Genomic DNA, 19511 nt, shown 5'->3' on the forward strand with positions numbered 1-19511 from the left:
GCTGCCCGAATCATCCACTAAAATGAAATCTGTTTTGCTGCCCACCTGAATCCATGTGAATTTGGCATAACACCCTCCACTCTCTCAGCTGTTGTAGTGAACAACTGTTGTAGTGCTCGAGAGTCTAGCGCAAGGCACTGAGCCCTTGAGCAAGGCAAGCAGCACAGTGGTTTTACTGGGAGGCTTCCAGTGTGAATGCGTGTTAAAACTGTGTGGATCCAAGTGCTGTTGAAGAGCAGCCTGGAGCTCAGTCAATACAGCTTATAATACAAGAGCGATAGCACCATCCAGTGGTGTGCTGATGCAGTGACCACATGTCACTATGGGCCCCAGACAGAGATACACTATTATCCTTATTAGAATGCCTGATCCACTGGAAGCAAATCAATAGTGTTCCCACAGGCAGACAGCAGCCAGAGAGATTGATGGAGACCAAGAGGACAGGAGGCCGCCGGCCACAACCCACTCTCCCTGCTCCACCACACTAACCCACTCTCCCTGCTCCACCACACTAACCCACTCTCCCTGCTCCACCACACTAACCCACTCTCCCTGCTCCACCACACTAACCCACTCTCCCTGCTCCACCACACTAACCCACTCTCCCTGCTCCACCACACTAACCCACTCTCCCTGCTCCACCACACTAACCCACTCTCCCTGCTCCACCACACTAACCCACTCTCCCTGCTCCACCACACTAACCCACTCTCCCTGCTCCACCACACTAATGGATGTTAGAAAACAAATGACAGCTGGTTCCCCTCACAGCACTTTATCCAGACAGATGTTTCCCAATAAAGACAGCAGCAAGAAGAACAAGATGTTGGGTCATTCTGCACAGCACAGCATCAAAACACAGCTGAAGAACTGGACTGGACCGGACCGGACTGCCAAACTGTCCGGCTCACGGGCCAAGTCTGCACTCTGTTCCATTGATCCCCACTGGACCACAGTTTCCTCACGTCCTCCTGGCCAAGGTGAACAGAACATGTGAAGGATGAGGATGTATCATGAGATCTACCTTGTAGGCAGCAGGAAGCAGGAAGCAGGAGACACTTGACATGACTGACATGTGCTGAGAGCTGCTGCTTGCATACGTCTGATACAGGTTATGGGCATCTACTCCTAATTAGCAAACAGACCAGACGTTTCTATTGATTGACATTTGAGGCAATTAGCTGGTGCGCTTCTCCAGAGTGACTTCTAATGAGGGAAAGTGAGATGGAGAAGACCCAATGAATTTGCATGATAGAGAAGTGGAAAGAAATGTGAGTGGCGGTGAAAATTAAGAGAAAAGGTAGAAAAGCAGTTTTTGGTCAGTCCCGGTCGGCTGTTTCTCCCCACACCCGTCACAATCTCCATAATGAGTCAAAGTGCAAAAAACCCCAAAGTGAATCCTTCACTCAAACCCTAAACTTGACTGTCTCAGCGCACCCAACGCACGCTCCCCCCGTGATACGAGATGATCCCGATACTTAAGTCATGATACAATATTATTGCCATTTAAAAAAATATTGCGATATATTATCTTTTTTCAACTGCAAATTATGTCCCCGAAGGAACAAACTTTGTCAACATCTGTTTTATGTAATCAGATCAAGTTACCAGTCTGTTCATCTCACTTCAATAATTTTTATTGCAGCAAAATGGGATTGTCAAGCAGACAGACTGACCAACACTGTCATAAAAACCGGTTATGAATGTTGCATGATGCACTTGACAATTTATATAATAAAATATTGCGATACTTGGCATTCGTGCGATACAATATATTCCCACAGAAAATATCGTGATGCTATATCGATTTCCCCCCCACCCCCACTCCCAGTCCCCCCGTCTCACCGCCAGCAGCCTGGGGACGAACAGGCGGTGTCCCATCCCGAGGAGCCCCATCACCTTGCACACCGACTCAGCAGAGGCCTCGCCGCAGGGCAGCCCCTCCTCCGCCTTCCCCCCTGCGTCCCCCGCTGCCCTGCGGACCGCTGGGGGGGACAGCAGCTGGGGGTAGAGGGCAGCAGGCGGCAGGGGAGGGGGGGACGGCAGCTGGGGGGCCAGGGCCGTGGGGGACAGCGGCTGGGGCGCAGGGGCGGGAACCGGGGGAGGGGAGGCCTGAGGCGTGGGGCAGGGTGAGGGCGAGGGGTGGTCCCGCTCCGGGGCCATGGTGGCGGGTGACTCCAGCGTGTCGTCCGAATGTCCCGGGGGTTTCTGGGAGCTGGCTGAGGGGCGGTACCGGGGGGGGGGTGAAGAGCTCCGTCAGTCCAGTGGGTTTAGGTACTGATGCTGGTGTGTCCCGCTGAAAGAGGCAGCTGAGCTTTCAGGAAGAGGAGTGGATAACGGAGCATCAGAGGCAGCGTCACAACAACAGACCGACGCTCCGGATGCCAGCTGGGAATGGAGCACAGGAGGGACGCTTCCGGCAAAAGAGGCGACTCAGCAGAACCGGGAACATCCGAGGCTCACGGAGGTATAACGGATCAGGTTCCTCTGAGCCGCAGAGAATCCTCTCAGGCTGGAGCCTCTGTCAGAGTCCAGACTCCGGCCACAGGCCCGACAGCACCGCAGTGGGAAAGTGAGGTTCTGATGCTGCTCTCGGCATAATGCTGAATGTCCCGCTACCTCCCCGACTGGGCCTGAGACACAGTCACACTGCTGACTCTCATCCTCCCTCTGCCCAAACTCTCCCTGCCAACTCCAACCAGGTATGCCGTTGCCTAGCAACAAAGCCACTCAGCACACGAGCGGCGGTGACAGACGAGTTCCCCACCTTTTGATTTGTTCCTTCCTAGTCAGACTTCAAAGAGAGAGAGAAACAGAGAGACAGAGAGAGAGAGAGAGACAGAGAGACAGAGACAGAGAGAGACAGAGAGAATCCCCCAGTCTCTCTGACAGAGTGGCCTTAACGCTCGCGGTTCAGAATGAGCGAATGAGACAACGGGTCAAAGCAGCTGATATTCTCTAATGTGGCCACACCTGGGAGCAGGCCACACCTGGGAGCAGGAGGCCACACCTGGGAGCAGGAGGCCACACCTGGGAGCAGGAGGCCACACCTGGGAGCAGGAGGCCACACCTGGGAGCAGGAGGCCACACCTGGGAGCAGGAGGCCACACCTGGGAGCAGGAGGCCACACCTGGGAGCAGGAGGCCACACCTGGGAGCAGGAGGCCACACCTGGGAGCAGGAGGCCACACCTGGGAGCAGGAGGTCACACCTGGGAGCAGGCCGACGGGATCTCAGCTGGCTTTCAAATGTCAAATCCTCTGAAATAACAACATGGCTCCTTTCATCCAGAACACTCCACAGGCGAGGCAGAGCAGAGTGTCTGCTCTGTTAGCATGGCAGCCTCTCTGCCCCGAGTGTGTGCGTGTGTGTGTGTGTGTTGTGTGTGTGTGTGTGTGTGTGTGTGTGTGTGTGTGTGTGTACGTGCGTGCGTGTGTGTGTGTGTGTGTGTGTGTGTGTCTGTGTGTGTGTACGCGCATGCGTGCGTGCGTGTGTGTGCTGACTTGTTTATGGCTGAGCGGATGCTGCTGAACTCGGTGACTCAGACTCGAGAGGCACGGCTCGAGCTAACGGCGCAGACATAAACACGCAGGAAGAAAAGTGGGTTTGGTTAAAAAAACACATTAGCTCCTCTTGTCCACACTGTGCAGTAAAGCACCCTCTGATCTGACCTCCTCTTGTCCACACTGTGCAGTAAAGCACCCTCTGATCTGTTAGATCCTCTTGTCCACACTGTGCAGTAAAGCACCCTCTGATCTGTTAGCTCCTCTTGTCCACACAGTGCAGTAAAGCACCCTCTGATCTGTTAGCTCCTCTTGTCCACACTGTGCAGTAAAGCACCCTCTGATCTGTTAGCTCCTCTTGTCCACACTGTGCAGTAAAGCACCCTCTGATCCGTTAGCTCCTCTTGTCCACACTGTGCAGTAAAGCACCCTCTGATCTGTTAGATCCTCTTGTCCACACGGTGCAGTAAAGCACCCTCTGATCTGACCTCCTCTTGTCCACACTGTGCAGTAAAGCACCCTCTGATCTGTTAGTTCCTCTTGTCCACACTGTGCAGTAAAGCACCCTCTGATCTGTTAGTTCCTCTTGTCCACACTGTGCAGTAAAGCACCCTCTGATCTGTTAGCTCCTCTTGTCCACACTGTGCAGTAAAGCACCCTCTGATCTGTTAGTTCCTCTTGTCCACACTGTGCAGTAAAGCACCCTCTGATCTGTTAGCTCCTCTTGTCCACACGGTGCAGTAAAGCACCCTCTGATCTGTTAGCTCCTCTTGTCCACACGGTGCAGTAAAGCACCCTCTGATCTGTTAGCTCCTCTTGTCCACACGGTGCAGTAAAGCACCCTCTGATCTGTTAGTTCCTCTTGTCCACACAGTGCAGTAAAGCACCCTCTGATCTGTTAGATCCTCTTGTCCACACAGTGCAGTAAAGCACCCTCTGATCTGTTAGCTCCTCTTGTCCACACTGTGCAGTAAAGCACCCTCTGATCTGTTAGCTCCTCTTGTCCACACGGTGCAGTAAAGCACCCTCTGATCTGTTAGATCCTCTTGTCCACACGGTGCAGTAAAGCACCCTCTGATCTGACCTCCTCTTGTCCACACTGTGCAGTAAAGCACCCTCTGATCTGTTAGATCCTCTTGTCCACACTGTGCAGTAAAGCACCCTCTGATCTGTTAGATCCTCTTGTCCACACTGTGCAGTAAAGCACCCTCTGATCTGTTAGCTCCTCTTGTCCACACTGTGCAGTAAAGCACCCTCTGATCTGTTAGCTCCTCTTGTCCACACTGTGCAGTAAAGCACCCTCTGATCTGTTAGCTCCTCTTGTCCACACTGTGCAGTAAAGCACCCTCTGATCTGTTAGATCCTCTTGTCCACACTGTGCAGTAAAGCACCCTCTGATCTGTTAGCTCCTCTTGTCCACACTGTGCAGTAAAGCACCCTCTGATCTGTTAGCTCCTCTTGTCCACACTGTGCAGTAAAGCACCCTCTGATCTGTTAGCTCCTCTTGTCCACACTGTGCAGTAAAGCACCCTCTGATCTGTTAGCTCCTCTTGTCCACACTGTGCAGTAAAGCACCCTCTGATCTGACCTCCTCTTGTCCACACTGTGCAGTAAAGCACCCTCTGATCTGACCTCCGACCAGTAGAAGCAGTCTGGTCAGCAGCTCCAGCCAGGAGGACTCCAGTGTCTGAACCTCTGGCAGCGTTCCAGCATCCGCTCAGCAGCAGTCGGTAAATCCTGAAAAGGCAGCTCTGTCACTTCTGCCTCTCTACAACACAGGCCAGACTGACTGAGGGTGTGTGTGTGTGTGTGTGCGTGCATGCGTGTGTGTGTGCTTGTGCATGTGCGCACGCATGTGTGTGATGGCCCAGGCCAGCAGCTGGGGCGAGGCAAAGCAGAGAAACTCTCTCTCTCTCCACCGCTCACTCTCTCTCTCTCTCTCCCCTTTTGTGATGCTAACGGCTAGCAGCTAGCAGGGGCGGCTCCGTTGCAGAGATGTCGGCGGTGGACGCAGAGGAGAGGTAGTGTGGCGGAGATGGAGCGAGAGCCACAGAGGAGGTAGGAGGTGCAGGTGGTGGTGGAAGAGAGGGAGAACGAGAAGAGGAGGAGAAGAAGAACAAGTAGCTCCAGGCTGGCGTACAAGGGAGCAAAAGAAGAAGAAGAGGGGAAAAATAAGAAGCGTAGCTGGCCTCCTCCGCGTGTCAGTGAGGGAGCTGCTACGGCTCTGTGATGCTCCTGAAGAGAGGGAGGGAGGGGGAGGGGGAGGGGGAGGGGGGAGCCTCCCGGGAGGATGCCGTCATGCCTGGCCAATAGGAGGCCAGCAGTGGAAGCCCCTTCCTCCCATCCTCATTTTCTTCTCTGTTCCCATCCTCTGTTGCCAGCCGGTACCCGCTCTTCCCTCACATCAGCACCATTTCTCTCTCTTCACACAGAACACGTTTGATTTGAGTTGTTTTGCTCAAATAAAAGAGCACCTACAATATGATTCATTACATTTTTTGGTAATTTTAGAAACAGGAAATGTGGGAACTGAAGCTTATTCTACAGTTACAGTCTAAGTCCCTAAGTATCTCTCTGGATAAAAGTGACCACTAAATGTCTAACTGTAAAATCTAGTACTAATTCCACTACTACTTCTGCTATATTACTACTCCTACTACTACTACTACTCCTACTACTACTACTACTACTACTCAGTAGTACTCAAAAAGGTTCCATGTTCAAAAGCCAAAAGTGGCAGGAACATTTGACTTTGAGCTCACTTCCTTCAGGAGAGAACTATGTAAACCATCACATGATCAGAGATCACATGATCAGAGATCACATGATCAGAGATCACATGATCAGAGACCATCACATGATCAGAGTGCATGTGAAGGCATGGATGGAATGACCTGATTCTTTGCTGTTCTTATGTAAACACACTATGTGATGATGATGATGATGATGATGATGCACCTCTCATGTCTCTGCCTCCTCTCTGAGCAGAGCGGCCGGCCCAGAGGGTTTACTGGCTTTTATCTTAGTGCAGCAGCACTTCCTCTTCCTGCCTCTGTCTCCGCCTTACACAGCATCCAGCTTAACAACAAGACAAGTGACATGTGAGGTACAGCCAGTGTTGTAGTCAAGTCACTATATCTCCAGCTCCAGTCGAGTCTCGAGTCCCCAGCGTTCCAGTCTGAGTCCAAGTCACCAAAGAAGAGTCCACGTCGAGCGCCTCATTACCTGAGTCTGGAACCGGACCTCAACTCGCCCGGCCGCCCCTTTATCCTAATTTTACCGAGCGCCCCAGTATTATTAGGAGCACTATTATTTGGATTTTCTTCGACCGTGCCAACAGATTTTCACGCAACCATAGGTACAGAGGTCATAGAACTGTCTAAAAGGGGAGGAGATCAATTAAAAAAACTGTTTCAAAGAGAAACTTTTTGGATTTTTAAGTTAAGGGCCACTAAAAGTCCAGGCCTAAATGAAGAACTGGACTACCTACCCTACCTCTAAAAACTTGCTATGTTGAGTTTTGGTCTAAAGCTGTAAATTTGTAAATATCTCATTCAGTGTGTCCTCCCCCCCCCATTCCCCTCTCTCCCTATTCTCATCCCCTGTTGGTAATCTGTTTTTTTACTTTCTACAGGTAACCAGGGATGTTTGGGAACCAACATTATTGTCTTATTTTATGTATTTTTCTATGAAACTGTATTTCTATATGATTGATTTTCTATTTGACAATTTGTGGTTGTTTGATGCCTATAGACTTGATTATGTACACACCTACCTGGTTAACTCCACCTGTGTCAATTATTCAACCACAACTCTGATTGGCTGTAGTAGCCACCAGCCACAGTATTTTTGTGAATGAGATTCACTTTGTCCTTGATGCCCTGATGAAAACTATGTGTCGAAACGCGTAGGCGTGAAGCCACTTAATTAAAGGCTTTTTAAAAATTCTGCAAACAGTGTGCCTTGGTAGTTTTTTGGTTCTGAGTCTTCACCAAGTTGAATTTATTATTACGTCAACCATCTTTGTTTCTACTAGATTTTCATGCAAATCGAAAATCTGTCTTCAGAGATTGCAAAAATAAAACAAAAAAGTCTCTCAGACTTTTGTTAATTGATCAATTAAGAAGTCGCAGTCCTCATCTCAACTCCCGAGTCTGAATGCATAAATGCTCGAATCCAAGTCCAAATCTGAGTCATCAGACTTGGACTCGAGTCTGTGTCCGACTCGACTACAACACTGCGTACAGCGTGGAACAACACTGTGTACAGCGTGGAACAACACTGTGTACAGCGTGGAACAACACTGTGTACAGTGTGGAACAACACTGTGTACAGCGTGGAACAACACTGCGTACAGTGTGGAACAACACTGTGTACAGCGTGGAACAACACTGTGTACAGCGTGGAACAACACTGTGTACAGCGTGGAACAACACTGCGTACAGCGTGGAACAACACTGTACAGCGTGGAACAACACTGTGTACAGCGTGGAACAACACTGTACAGCGTGGAACAACACTACGTACAGCGTGGAACAACACTGTGTACAGCGTGGAACAACACTGTGTACAGCGTGGAACAACACTGCGTACAGCGTGGAACAACACTGTGTACAGCGTGGAACAACACTGCGTACAGCGTGGAACAACACTACGTACAGCGTGGAACAACACTGTGTACAGCGTGGAACAACACTGCGTACAGCGTGGAACAACACTGCGTACAGCGTGGAACAACACTGTACAGCGTGGAACAACACTGCGTACAGCGTGGAACAACACTGCGTACAGCGTGGAACAACACTGCGTACAGCGTGGAACAACACTGTGTACAGCGTGGAACAACACTGCGTACAGCGTGGAACAACACTGTGTACAGCGTGGAACAACACTGCGTACAGCGTGGAACAACACTGTGTACAGCGTGGAACAACACTGCGTACAGCGTGGAACAACACTGCGTACAGCGTGGAACAACACTGCGTACAGCGTGGAACAACACTGCGTACAGTGTGGAACAACACTGTGTACAGTGTGGAACAACACTGTGTACAGCGTGGAACAACACTGTGTACAGCGTGGAACAACACTGTACAGCGTGGAACAACACTGCGTACAGCGTGGAACAACACTGTGTACAGCGTGGAACAACACTGTGTACAGTGTGGAACAACACTGCGTACAGCGTGGAACAACACTGTGTACAGCGTGGAACAACACTGCGTACAGCGTGGAACAACACTGTACAGCGTGGAACAACACTGTGTACAGCGTGGAACAACACTGTACAGCGTGGAACAACACTACGTACAGCGTGGAACAACACTGTGTACAGCGTGGAACAACACTGTGTACAGCGTGGAACAACACTGCGTACAGCGTGGAACAACACTGCGTACAGCGTGGAACAACACTACGTACAGCGTGGAACAACACTGTGTACAGCGTGGAACAACACTGCGTACAGCGTGGAACAACACTGTACAGCGTGGAACAACACTGCGTACAGCGTGGAACAACACTGCGTACAGCGTGGAACAACACTACGTACAGCGTGGAACAACACTGTGTACAGCGTGGAACAACACTGCGTACAGCGTGGAACAACACTGTACAGCGTGGAACAACACTGCGTACAGCGTGGAACAACACTGCGTACAGCGTGGAACAACACTGTACAGCGTGGAACAACACTGTGTACAGCGTGGAACAACACTGTGTACAGCCTGGAACAACACTGTGTACAGCGTGGAACAACACTGTGTACAGCGTGGAACAACACTGTGTACAGCGTGGAACAACACTGCGTACAGCGTGGAACAACACTGTGTACAGCGTGGAACAACACTGTGTACAGCGTGGAACAACACTGCGTACAGCGTGGAACAACACTGTGTACAGCGTGGAACAACACTGTGTACAGCGTGGAACAACACTGTGTACAGCGTGGAACAACACTGTGTACAGCGTGGGGAAATGAACAGTCATCATCAGCCCCAGAAAGCTTACAATTCTGCCAGTTAGAACAGCAGAAGTGTAGATGACTGGTTTTCTAAATGGTGAACATTGTTTGGATTCTTTAATGATACTGCAGTCATTAAGGCTTTAGACTGACCTATTCATCATTCTTGAAATCTTTATTTATTTAATGAATTGAATCTGCATTCTTTAAGGGTATGAGCATGACACTGCAGTTCCACCAGCTTTTTTATTCTTCCAGATAGCATCTTCTAATAATGCACAAATTGTTTTCTCTCAAATTTGCACCTACGGATGCTTTATGCCAGCATCTGTAAATAAGCCTTGTACATAAACTAAAGAGCATAATATATAAATATTATATATATAATGGTTCATTGAGTTCACATTACAAAGATAAACTGCAGTGTATGAGCTGCCCACCAGGGGGACCAAGGAGAAAGGAAACCTGTGATTCTCAACCCATTAGTCAAGTCAGAGCAAATCAAGAGTACAGTATCAATTCAATATCTTAAAGAAAACTAAATAAATACCAATCAATACAATATGGTTTTAATAGGATAAAAACTTGGTAATAGCATCATGAGTTTGATTTCTACAATCAGTTTCAACTTCGATAAATTCAATCATTCCATACAAATTCAGAAAACAGAATTTAAATGTGATCGTCTGCTGGAACAAATCTCATGACTTTCAAGCCAAGTCATTGACACAAACACAAGACTTAAGAAACCTTTTACAAGTCATCAAAGTACAAGTCAGAGTGAAGTCCCAAGTCACCAGGACCCTAGTCAAGTCAAGTCTTCTCTTCATGCATCAACCAAGTTTCAAGCAAGTCAATCTGACTGAGGTCTCTGGGGAAAACCTCCCCTCCAGCTGTATGTAGTTCCTGTGTTTGACTTGCAGGGGGCGCCAGCCAGCTGACAGCCTGCCTGATCTCCTCTCCTCCTCAGAGAGCAGACTCTCTGTCTCTGCTTCAACATTTCACTGCAGTCACAGTGATCACATCAGAACCACAGCAGGAAGCGCCACAACACTTCACATTGTGACGTGTTCACAACGCATTAAGACGCTGAAGCCAGCGCGTTAAGTCATCTATTTGATCCCAGGAGACCCGGGTCAGTTGTGTCATGACATATCACACGTGTTATGAGCTAGCTCCGTGTATGCCAGATAACGTTATTCATCAATATAAATATTCCTGAACTCAACATACTGTATTATTTTAAGTCTATGTCAATCCAGATGTATAATTCTATATGATGTATTGTGATATTTTATGATGTGATTATGTAATGGCTTATAATGCAAAAACAACAAGAGTAGAAGTAACAAACAGCAATTCTTCTCATTACTGTAACTGAGCATTTGATTTGTACTTTTTAAGTCATTTTTAAAGTGTGAAAGAAATGTGGTCGCCAAAAAAGATCATTATCAATTAATCTGTCGACTACTTTTTCGACGAATCGATTAGCCGTTTAGTCTATAAAATGTCACAACATATCGCTCACTTTTTCCACAAAGCCCAAAATGACATCATCAAATGTCTTATTTTGTCCTGACCAACAGTCCACAACCCAAAGAGAATCAGTTTACTGTGATAGAAGACTAAAGAAACCAGAACATATTCAGAAGATTTAAGAAGCTGGAATGAGAGAATTGTAGCATTTTCCCCCTTAAAAATGAGTCTAAACGATTCATGGATTATAAAAAATAGTTGATAAATGTTCTGGTCGATGGACTAATTAATGGACTAATGTCTCTACATGACCTACATCAGCAAATGAAACCATCAGCGGGAAGAGTGTCTATTTCTACTGTATATAGTTATTCTAACTGCCTGTGCTCGGGTCAGTACATGACCTCATCATTATGCATTTTGTGAATAGATCCCCCCCCCCCCCCCCCCAAACACTATATATTGATATCAAACTGAAATATTGTTTTGAGTTTTTGTTGTTGTAGTGAGTTGTGGGTTTTGACATTGGCTCGTATGCTGTTGTAGGGTGCACGAGCGGCATGTTGTTTTATAATTCAGTGCAGACTGTAGATCCTTTGTGAGCTTGACTAGAAATCACAAGATGGGCTTGACTGATCTTAAGCACCAGGACAGCCTTGGCTGGCACCGAGCCTTCAGTCACACACTGTCACAAAGCGATGGGACTTGGGAGGACAGCTGAGACGGTGAGACAGCTGAGACAGATGAGACGGCGAGACAGCGATAAGGACGTCAGTCTCACCTTGAGCAGAGCCAGAGCCACGTTGAAGATGATGCTGAGCCCCTGCAGGACAGAGGAGAGCTGGGTTAGAGAAACTCACAAACAATCTATTTACAAACAGTATTTATCGGATATTTCCAGACTTTTAAAAGCCAGCAGACTGCCAGATCTGAAAACGTCTGTCTCCTACTGTTGACTGTGATCATACCAAGGCATCACTATCTGTCTACTACTGTTTACTGTGATCATACCAAGGCATCACTATCTGTCTACTACTGTTTACTGTGATCATACCAAGGCATCATTATTCATTTGACAACGATATACTATCTACACCAGTGATACTCAACTTGCGGGCGGCCCGCATTTTTTTTTTTTTTTTTTCCTTTCTTTTTTTACAGTGCACCTGAACGCAACATGCAAGATACCGGCTGAATAAGTGTCCAAATGTTCATGTCATTCTGGCCAATACTTCTGTTATAGCATTTCAGTCTGGAATAGGGAATATCTTTCAATAATCTATGATTTAGCTGCTAAATTGTCAAATGCCGCCATCTGCTCGCTACCCAGGCACTTATGTATGTACTTAACCTAACTAACTTAACTTAACTAACTATCCGGTGTGCACAACATTGTCAGACTAAACTCGGGCTGACACCCCAAAAACCTACAATCCGCTGCAGGAAAAATGTATATTGTTTGTTTATTAACTGGCCCCTGGCCTTCTATCATTTCACGAAAGTGGCCCCCCGGCAAAGCAAGTTGAGTATCCCTGATCTACACCTTTCAATCTGTGTCCGCTAATTGTTATTGTTGATCTTATTGGCTTTTATTAGTTGCTACTTTATTGCCTGTAAGCACTTTGCAAAATGCTCTTTAGCAAGACGCCGCAGAGCTAAAGTTGAGTATTATTATTGTTGATAATCATTTTAAATGACAGGGTTTTCAGCTGCAGCGTGAAGGAGACGTCACTGAGTTACAGCATCAACGTCTTCAAGAATAACAGAGGCTAAACATGGTATGAGGAGCGAGCGAGTGAGAGAGAGAGAGAGAGAGAGTGAGAGAGTGTGAGAGAGAGAGAGAGAGAGACAGAGTGAGTGAGCGAGAGTGAGTGAGTGAGAGAGAGAGACAGAGTGAGTGAGAGAGACAGAGTGAGTGAGTGAGAGAGAGCGAGAGAGAGACAGTGAGTGAGAGAGACAGAGTGAGTGAGTGAGAGAGAGAGACAGAGTGAGTGAGAGAGACAGAGTGAGTGAGTGAGAGAGAGCGAGAGAGAGACAGTGAGTGAGAGAGACAGAGTGAGAGAGAGAGAGCGAGAGAGAGACAGAGTGAGTGAGAGAGACAGAGTGAGTGAGAGAGAGAGACAGAGTGAGTGAGAGAGACAGAGTGAGTGAGTGAGAGAGAGCGAGAGAGAGACAGAGTGAGTGAGTGAGAGAGAGAGAGATGTGATGCTGATGTCAGCTCTGCATGGGAACACCCGTCTCCTCAGTCACCCTGACAACTGGTTCACATGGCAACACAGAGCTAAAAATATCTGGACACCTCCAAAAATAACTGGAGACAGAGAGAAAGAGAGAGGGAGAGAGACCTCTGTCTGCACACAGCACTCTGTCTGTAGGCCTCTAGATGGCGCTACAACGCTGAGGCAGCATCTTAGTGTGTGTGTGTGTGATAGAGAGACAGACAGAGAGAGAGAGAACTTTGTTGTGCAACATAAAATACACACATGCTGTTCCTTTAGTTTCTTGACTCCTCCCTCTGGAGCAACACATAACACTAATAGCAGGTAACAAATGCACGACCATGTTTGAAACTCATATGGCATAATTAGGTGCCGAGTCAGGTGAGCCGAGGGCCGTGAAACCGGCTATAAATACATTTAACTCAGTCCTTCGCAGCTTCCATGGCATTTCTTTTCAAAATAAAAGCCCTGTAATACCGCCCCCTTTTTAACGTTATTCATCAACATTGTAAAAATACCGCATATATGGCAGCAAATATCGTGATATTCAATATTGAATATTGGCCCAAGCCTAGTGTACCATGCCATGCACATTCTCCAATCTTTGCCACCTTTGGCTCAAAAATCCAGGGAAAACACTGTGAACTAGGGCTGCACGATATGAGGAAAAGTTGCGATGTGCGATAACACTGTTCAATATTGCGATGACGATATGACCTGCGATAAATAAAAAAATGCTATAAAAAAAAAATTAATGGGTAGGGGTGCTCCGATCCGGCTAAGCCACGATCCGATCCGATTCCGATTCCTGGGGTCACGATCCGATTCCAGAATCGATTCTCAATTCCAACGATTCTCGATTCCACAATCTAGAATCGATTCTCAATTATGTAGTTTTATATTGCAATAACACACAAAGGTAAATCTAAGACAAAAAATGACAAATGTATTAATGCTGAACTTCAAATTCAACTTCTGAAGTATTACAGTGAGGGCCTAAATTCATTTTGCAATACGAGTGTGTTAATTTAAGCATACGTATCAGTAAGTGGCACGGGATTCTCAAAGCCTGTGTTGAGGGTCATACGAACAAAAATGCACTCTTGAAGCTAAAAAAAATCCAAAACCAACAAGTTAATTATTTACATTTTTACTTCAATGTACAACAGTCATTTCTTACACATGAGATTACTTTTAGCCTTTTAGTCATAACGATTATTGAAAGATATTCCATATTCCAGACTGAACTGTTATAACAGAAGTGGAGTATTGGCCAGAATGACATGAACATTTGGACACTTATTCAGCCGGTATCTTGCATGTTGCGTTCATGTGCACTGTAAAAAAAAAAAAAAAATTTTTTTTTCCGATAACACGTGACTTTTGCGATGTGTTCATCGCGCATTTTCATATCGCGATGACGATGAAAATACGATAAATCGTGCAGCCCTACTGTGAACTGATCACATCATATCCTAGTTATATTGAATCCTGAACCTGTTCAGGTATTGAGTACAGTATCAGCACATAAACAGATCATCTCTCCTGTCAGCAGCTGCTCTTAAATCCATCGGATTATTTTAATTATGGACGATTAAAAATACACTATGTTTTAAAAGTAGCCAGTTGTCACACAGTGAGAAGCAAAAACAAATTGTGTATCGGGGCAAAATGCATCAAGACGCATTGATAATGATTTGGTCATCACATCATAGCCTCGATGCTAATAAAATCATTGATAATGATTTGATCATCACATCATAGCCTCGATGGTAATGGAATCGTGAGGTGCCTAGAGATTCCATCCCAAGGAGGATCCACTTAACGAGCACATTCTCATCATGTGGCTCATTGGTTGATGAAGACCAGGGCAAATGTTAATTGTTCTGCCTGGGGCCAATGGGAGGAGAGAGAGAGAGGGACAAAGAGAGAGGAAAGGAGAAGAGGAGAACCTGGATGCTTGATGTCCTCGAATGAAACATTTCACAATACGACAGAGGAGAAAGTTAAAGTGACTAAAAACACATGATCTCACACACACACACACACACTGTTATGTTACCCTCTGTACAGTGTGTTAAGCGGTGCGGTCGGTAGGGTGCGTTATGTTACCCTCTGTACAGTGTGTTAAGCGGTGTGGTGCGTAGGGTGCGTTATGTTACCCTCTGTACAGTGTGTTGAACGGTGCGGTCCCGTTACCTCACAGAGCAGCAGGTCAGTGATGTGGAACACCATGCAGAGGGGGAACTTGGCGGTGAAGAGGGTGAGGAACCACTGGGAGGCGTACATGTGAGCCTCCAGGTTCAGATCCTGGAAGTGAGCCCACAGATCGGGAAGCTGCTCCTGCAACAGTGTTTTTGTAGAAGCGGGTGAGTTATATACAAATTCACCACCTGTAGTTGTAAATTAGCTGTAGAGACCTTTTTTTGTATCAGGCTGTAAACATGTTTATTTCTGCTGTAAAGTTGGGAATTTTAACATGGGGGTCTATGGGGGTTGACTCGCTTTGGAGCCAGTCTCAAGTGGCAATTCAAGGAACTGCAGTTGGCTTTATTTTTCAGCTTTGGAGATTGCCGCTATAACTCTCTTCCTCTAGAGCTCAGCTGAGCAAGAGAATATGCACAACAACATTAGGAAAAATTATAAAACTTTACTAAACGCTAAAACTGTAAAAATACGTAACGATAAAAACATGCTGCATTAAACCAAGCAATTACACACATCATAGGAAATGTGAGATATCACCGCTTACAAATCACTGAGGGGAACGAGGCAGTCAAACGTTCTGCAGTCTCTTCTGTTTCTAAAGGTGCACAGCAGCAGAAATCTGCCTTGCCAACATTCAAAATTCATGTGTCGTTTATCATCTGATTGTGGGAGTATGAGAAAATTACATATTCATTCATTCTTAGTCATTTCCTTTTAGCAGCCATTCTCTTTCCTAATAGAAGTGCTTATCTTCGTCTTGGCCTGATCTTCCCTAAACTGTGTGATCTGATAAGGACTGGAGGATCCTGATGAGGAGAGTGGATACGCGTTGTCTGCTTGATTGCCTATGCTGGAAGAATACATTTACAATCTCATGTCACCTGAAGACGGAGCACCTTCCTTGTTTTTCCATGGTTGTCTGCACCACTTAAGGACAAATCTCAAGCAAGACTTCCTAGATGTTGTTTGAAGGACTGGAGGTATTTGCACTAGAGAAGAGAGACAGACGAAGGTTAAGATGCCTCCTTCCTTGTCCTTAACTGTCAAATCCGGTATGATGAATGTCCCTCCCATCCAGAAGAATCCAGATGTTAACGTTCATGATGTTTCTCCTTACAGGTGGAAGCCTTTGTTCACACCATACGCCGAAGCCACGCTGAAGCCAGGTGTCACGGTAAGCCGGTCACACAAGAAGCACTCTTCTGCAGCTTCATGCTTCATGCTGAAGCACTCTTCTGCAGCTTCATGCTTCATACTGAAGCACTCTTCTGCAGCTTCATGCTTCATGCTGAAGCACTCTTCTGCAGCTTCATGCTTCATACTGAAGCACTCTTCTGCAGCTTCATGCTTCATACTGAAGCACTCTTCTGCAGCTTCATGCTTCATGCTGAAGCACTCTTCTGCAGCTTCATGCTTCATACTGAAGCACTCTTCTGCAGCTTCATGCTTCATGCTGAAGCACTCTTCTGCAGCTTCATGCTTCATACTGAAGCACTCTTCTGCAGCTTCATGCTTCATGCTGAAGCACTCTTCTGCAGCTTCATGCTTCATGCTGAAGCACTCTTCTGCAGCTTCATGCTTCATGCTGAAGCACTCTTCTGCAGCTTCATGCATCATACTGAAGCACTCTTCTGCAGCTTCATGCTTCATGCTGAAGCACTCTTCTGCAGCTTCATGCTTCATGCTTTGGACAACAGAACAGAATCCTGAATGATCGATTCAGCGGGGCATGGCGTGCGGCTGGTGTTAACGGTCTCAACTGTTAAGAAGGACGCTGAGTATTTTCTCCTGACCTTAATGTTTTGACTGGATCTGAAGGTTTCGGTCAGTAGTCAGTCTAATGTGACTGTAAACTACTAGGCCACATCCCAGTATGGCTGAAGAGTATTCTTCACAACAGCAAAAACCATAAGATGATGAATTACATGAAATATGTCATCATGGAAGTTGGGACTTGACAGCAGACTTTTAAGTCCACGTACTGTACTTGTATACTTCTTGGGTAAAGGATTTGGAATGGTACTTCAACTTCTACCAGAGTAAATGAGTATTTGCACTTCTACCTCCTCTGCCTCTGACCTCATTACTATTGGTTTCTTGTAATGTGGGTGATAAACGCATTAGATAAATGAATCAAAGCTAAATGTTTCGGCTGGGACACACCAGAAGCATCTCCCATCTCCAGCTAACAGGGCTAAAGTGCATTTGGAGGCCAAATTAAACTCCACTTACAGAGTGGATTTAGGCTCTAACAGCTGAGGTGGAGGGACTTTGACACCAGTCATCAGCTATACTGTGTTCAGTTTACATATCTCACACACACACACACACACACACACACACACACACACACACACACACGTAACAACCTGATCGCACAAGAACAGTTTGTGTCTTTCAAAATGATGATGATGACCATACGACATTTTGAACTTTGACCTGTAACTGTTGCGCCCCCTTTTGGATCAATCATGCAACTTAAATGGATCATGTGATCATGGATGAACAAACAAATGGATAAACAAAAACGAATGAATGGAGACTGAAGTAGTTCATTGTGTCTGCCTGTCTGTCTGTCTGTTCATACTGTACAGTCCTGGTTCTTATTGTTACATTCCATTCCACCACATCATGACACACTGCATTACTAACCTGCAGCAGCTTCTCCAACTGGTAGAACTTGCAGTGAAGATCCTCAAAGTTGTTCTTGTAGAGTGCTCTGAGGCCATACTCATACATGATCTTCACCAACACGCAGAAGGCCTGCTCCTCCGGCATCTGGAACAACATGGACCAGCCTCAACAACACACCTGCAGACCGTATCCATTACAGTACCAACCTCAAACTGACAGTCCTCACTGATATACACTAATAGTAAGTACAGTTGGGCTGAGTAACACTCCTACTATCTCACATACAATCTTCAACAGCACTTTTCTTAGTAGATTTGCTTAGTCATGACAGTTCAGGCCACATTACATACGGTAAAATAAATCAGATTTGCATAAAGTCTCCAAACTTGGTCTACATGTACAGTTTAGCACTTTCAGAATTGGAATAATTGCTAAGATGGTAATTATTGTCTAGAACCATTGTTCTTTCCTCCATTACCAGAAGATGGGGTTTCTTCCCTATCTAGTGTTGTTTGATGTTTGGATGGCCACAGAATAGAATATGACGAAGGAAAGCACCATGGACTGTTCAGATCATCATGTCATGTGATGGTGAATTCAAATAAAGAAATACAAATGAAATTTCAATTTTAGGAGAAGGTAATAATTGCAGGTTTATTATCTACAACAAGCCGGCACTGATTGGAGCAAATGAGCAGATATGGAGCAAAACCAATTTGTTTGAAAAATGGACAGTAACATTTTTTGCAGTGGCTCCAATTGTGAAAAAGTGCAGCCTATTGAATTAAACAGCATTTTGTTCTGCCCTACTTTTCATGGACTATTTAGCAAACGTAGACTTTGCGGAATGTATTTCACTGAATGATTCTCACTGCCCCAAATGTCTTTTGTAGACCCAGGACATCACACACACACACACACACACACACATCATAACAACTCTCATTAATTTTTGTCTCCTTCTGGAATTCAGTTATAATTGGGCCCAGTGATACCGGACCAGATGGGTCCAGATAAAATACTGTGTTTGCAAACCCCACCCATCAGAGACTGTTAAGAGCATCAAAACCAACCCACCCATCAGAGACTGTTAAGAGCATCAAAACCAAACACTACAATTCATTTTGGGATATTATTTGACCCGGATTTGACTAAGACACATCATAACTGAAAACCAGATTTTTTTTCCCTCCTCTCTCTCACACACACACACACACACACACACACACACACACACACACACACACACACACACACACACACACACACAGACGGTGAGGTGGTGTGTCATCACAGTGACAGTGTGTGTTTGGGCTTGAATGGCCTCCTGCAGGTAAACCTGAAGCTCGATTAATATTCCTGGCCACCTCCTGGTCCCTGCACTTCTCTCTCCTCTCCTCACCTTGTTGGCTGGAGTCCAGCTAGCCCTCGACCCCTCCTCTCTCCTTCACCTCCTCCATCACTCCTCCCCCTCCTCCCTCATCCCCTCCCTCTTTCAACTCTCTTTAAA

General features: G+C 46.3%; 1 protein-coding gene across 6 annotated transcripts in view; it reads right to left on the reverse strand.

The window, feature by feature from the left end:
* rabgap1l (RAB GTPase activating protein 1-like) overlaps nt 1–19511 on the reverse strand; it is a 206983-nt gene that overhangs the window by 44219 nt on the left and 143253 nt on the right. For all 6 annotated transcript variants that reach the window (XR_014553200.1, XR_014553201.1, XM_083647095.1 and 3 more), the window contains exons 16-18: nt 18020–18145; nt 15359–15502; nt 11722–11763 (exon numbers count right to left, since the gene is read on the reverse strand). Coding sequence is in view for 4 of the 6 variants with exons in the window: in XM_083647095.1 (XP_083503221.1) it covers nt 11722–11763; nt 15359–15502; nt 18020–18145 (312 nt within the window). In the remaining 2 variants the exon portion in view is untranslated. The remainder of the gene's footprint in view (nt 1–11721; nt 11764–15358; nt 15503–18019; nt 18146–19511) is intronic.

This window comes from Poromitra crassiceps (genome assembly GCF_964638095.1).
Source record: "Poromitra crassiceps genome assembly, chromosome: 12".
NCBI classification, from domain to species: Eukaryota; Metazoa; Chordata; class Actinopteri; order Beryciformes; family Melamphaidae; genus Poromitra; species Poromitra crassiceps.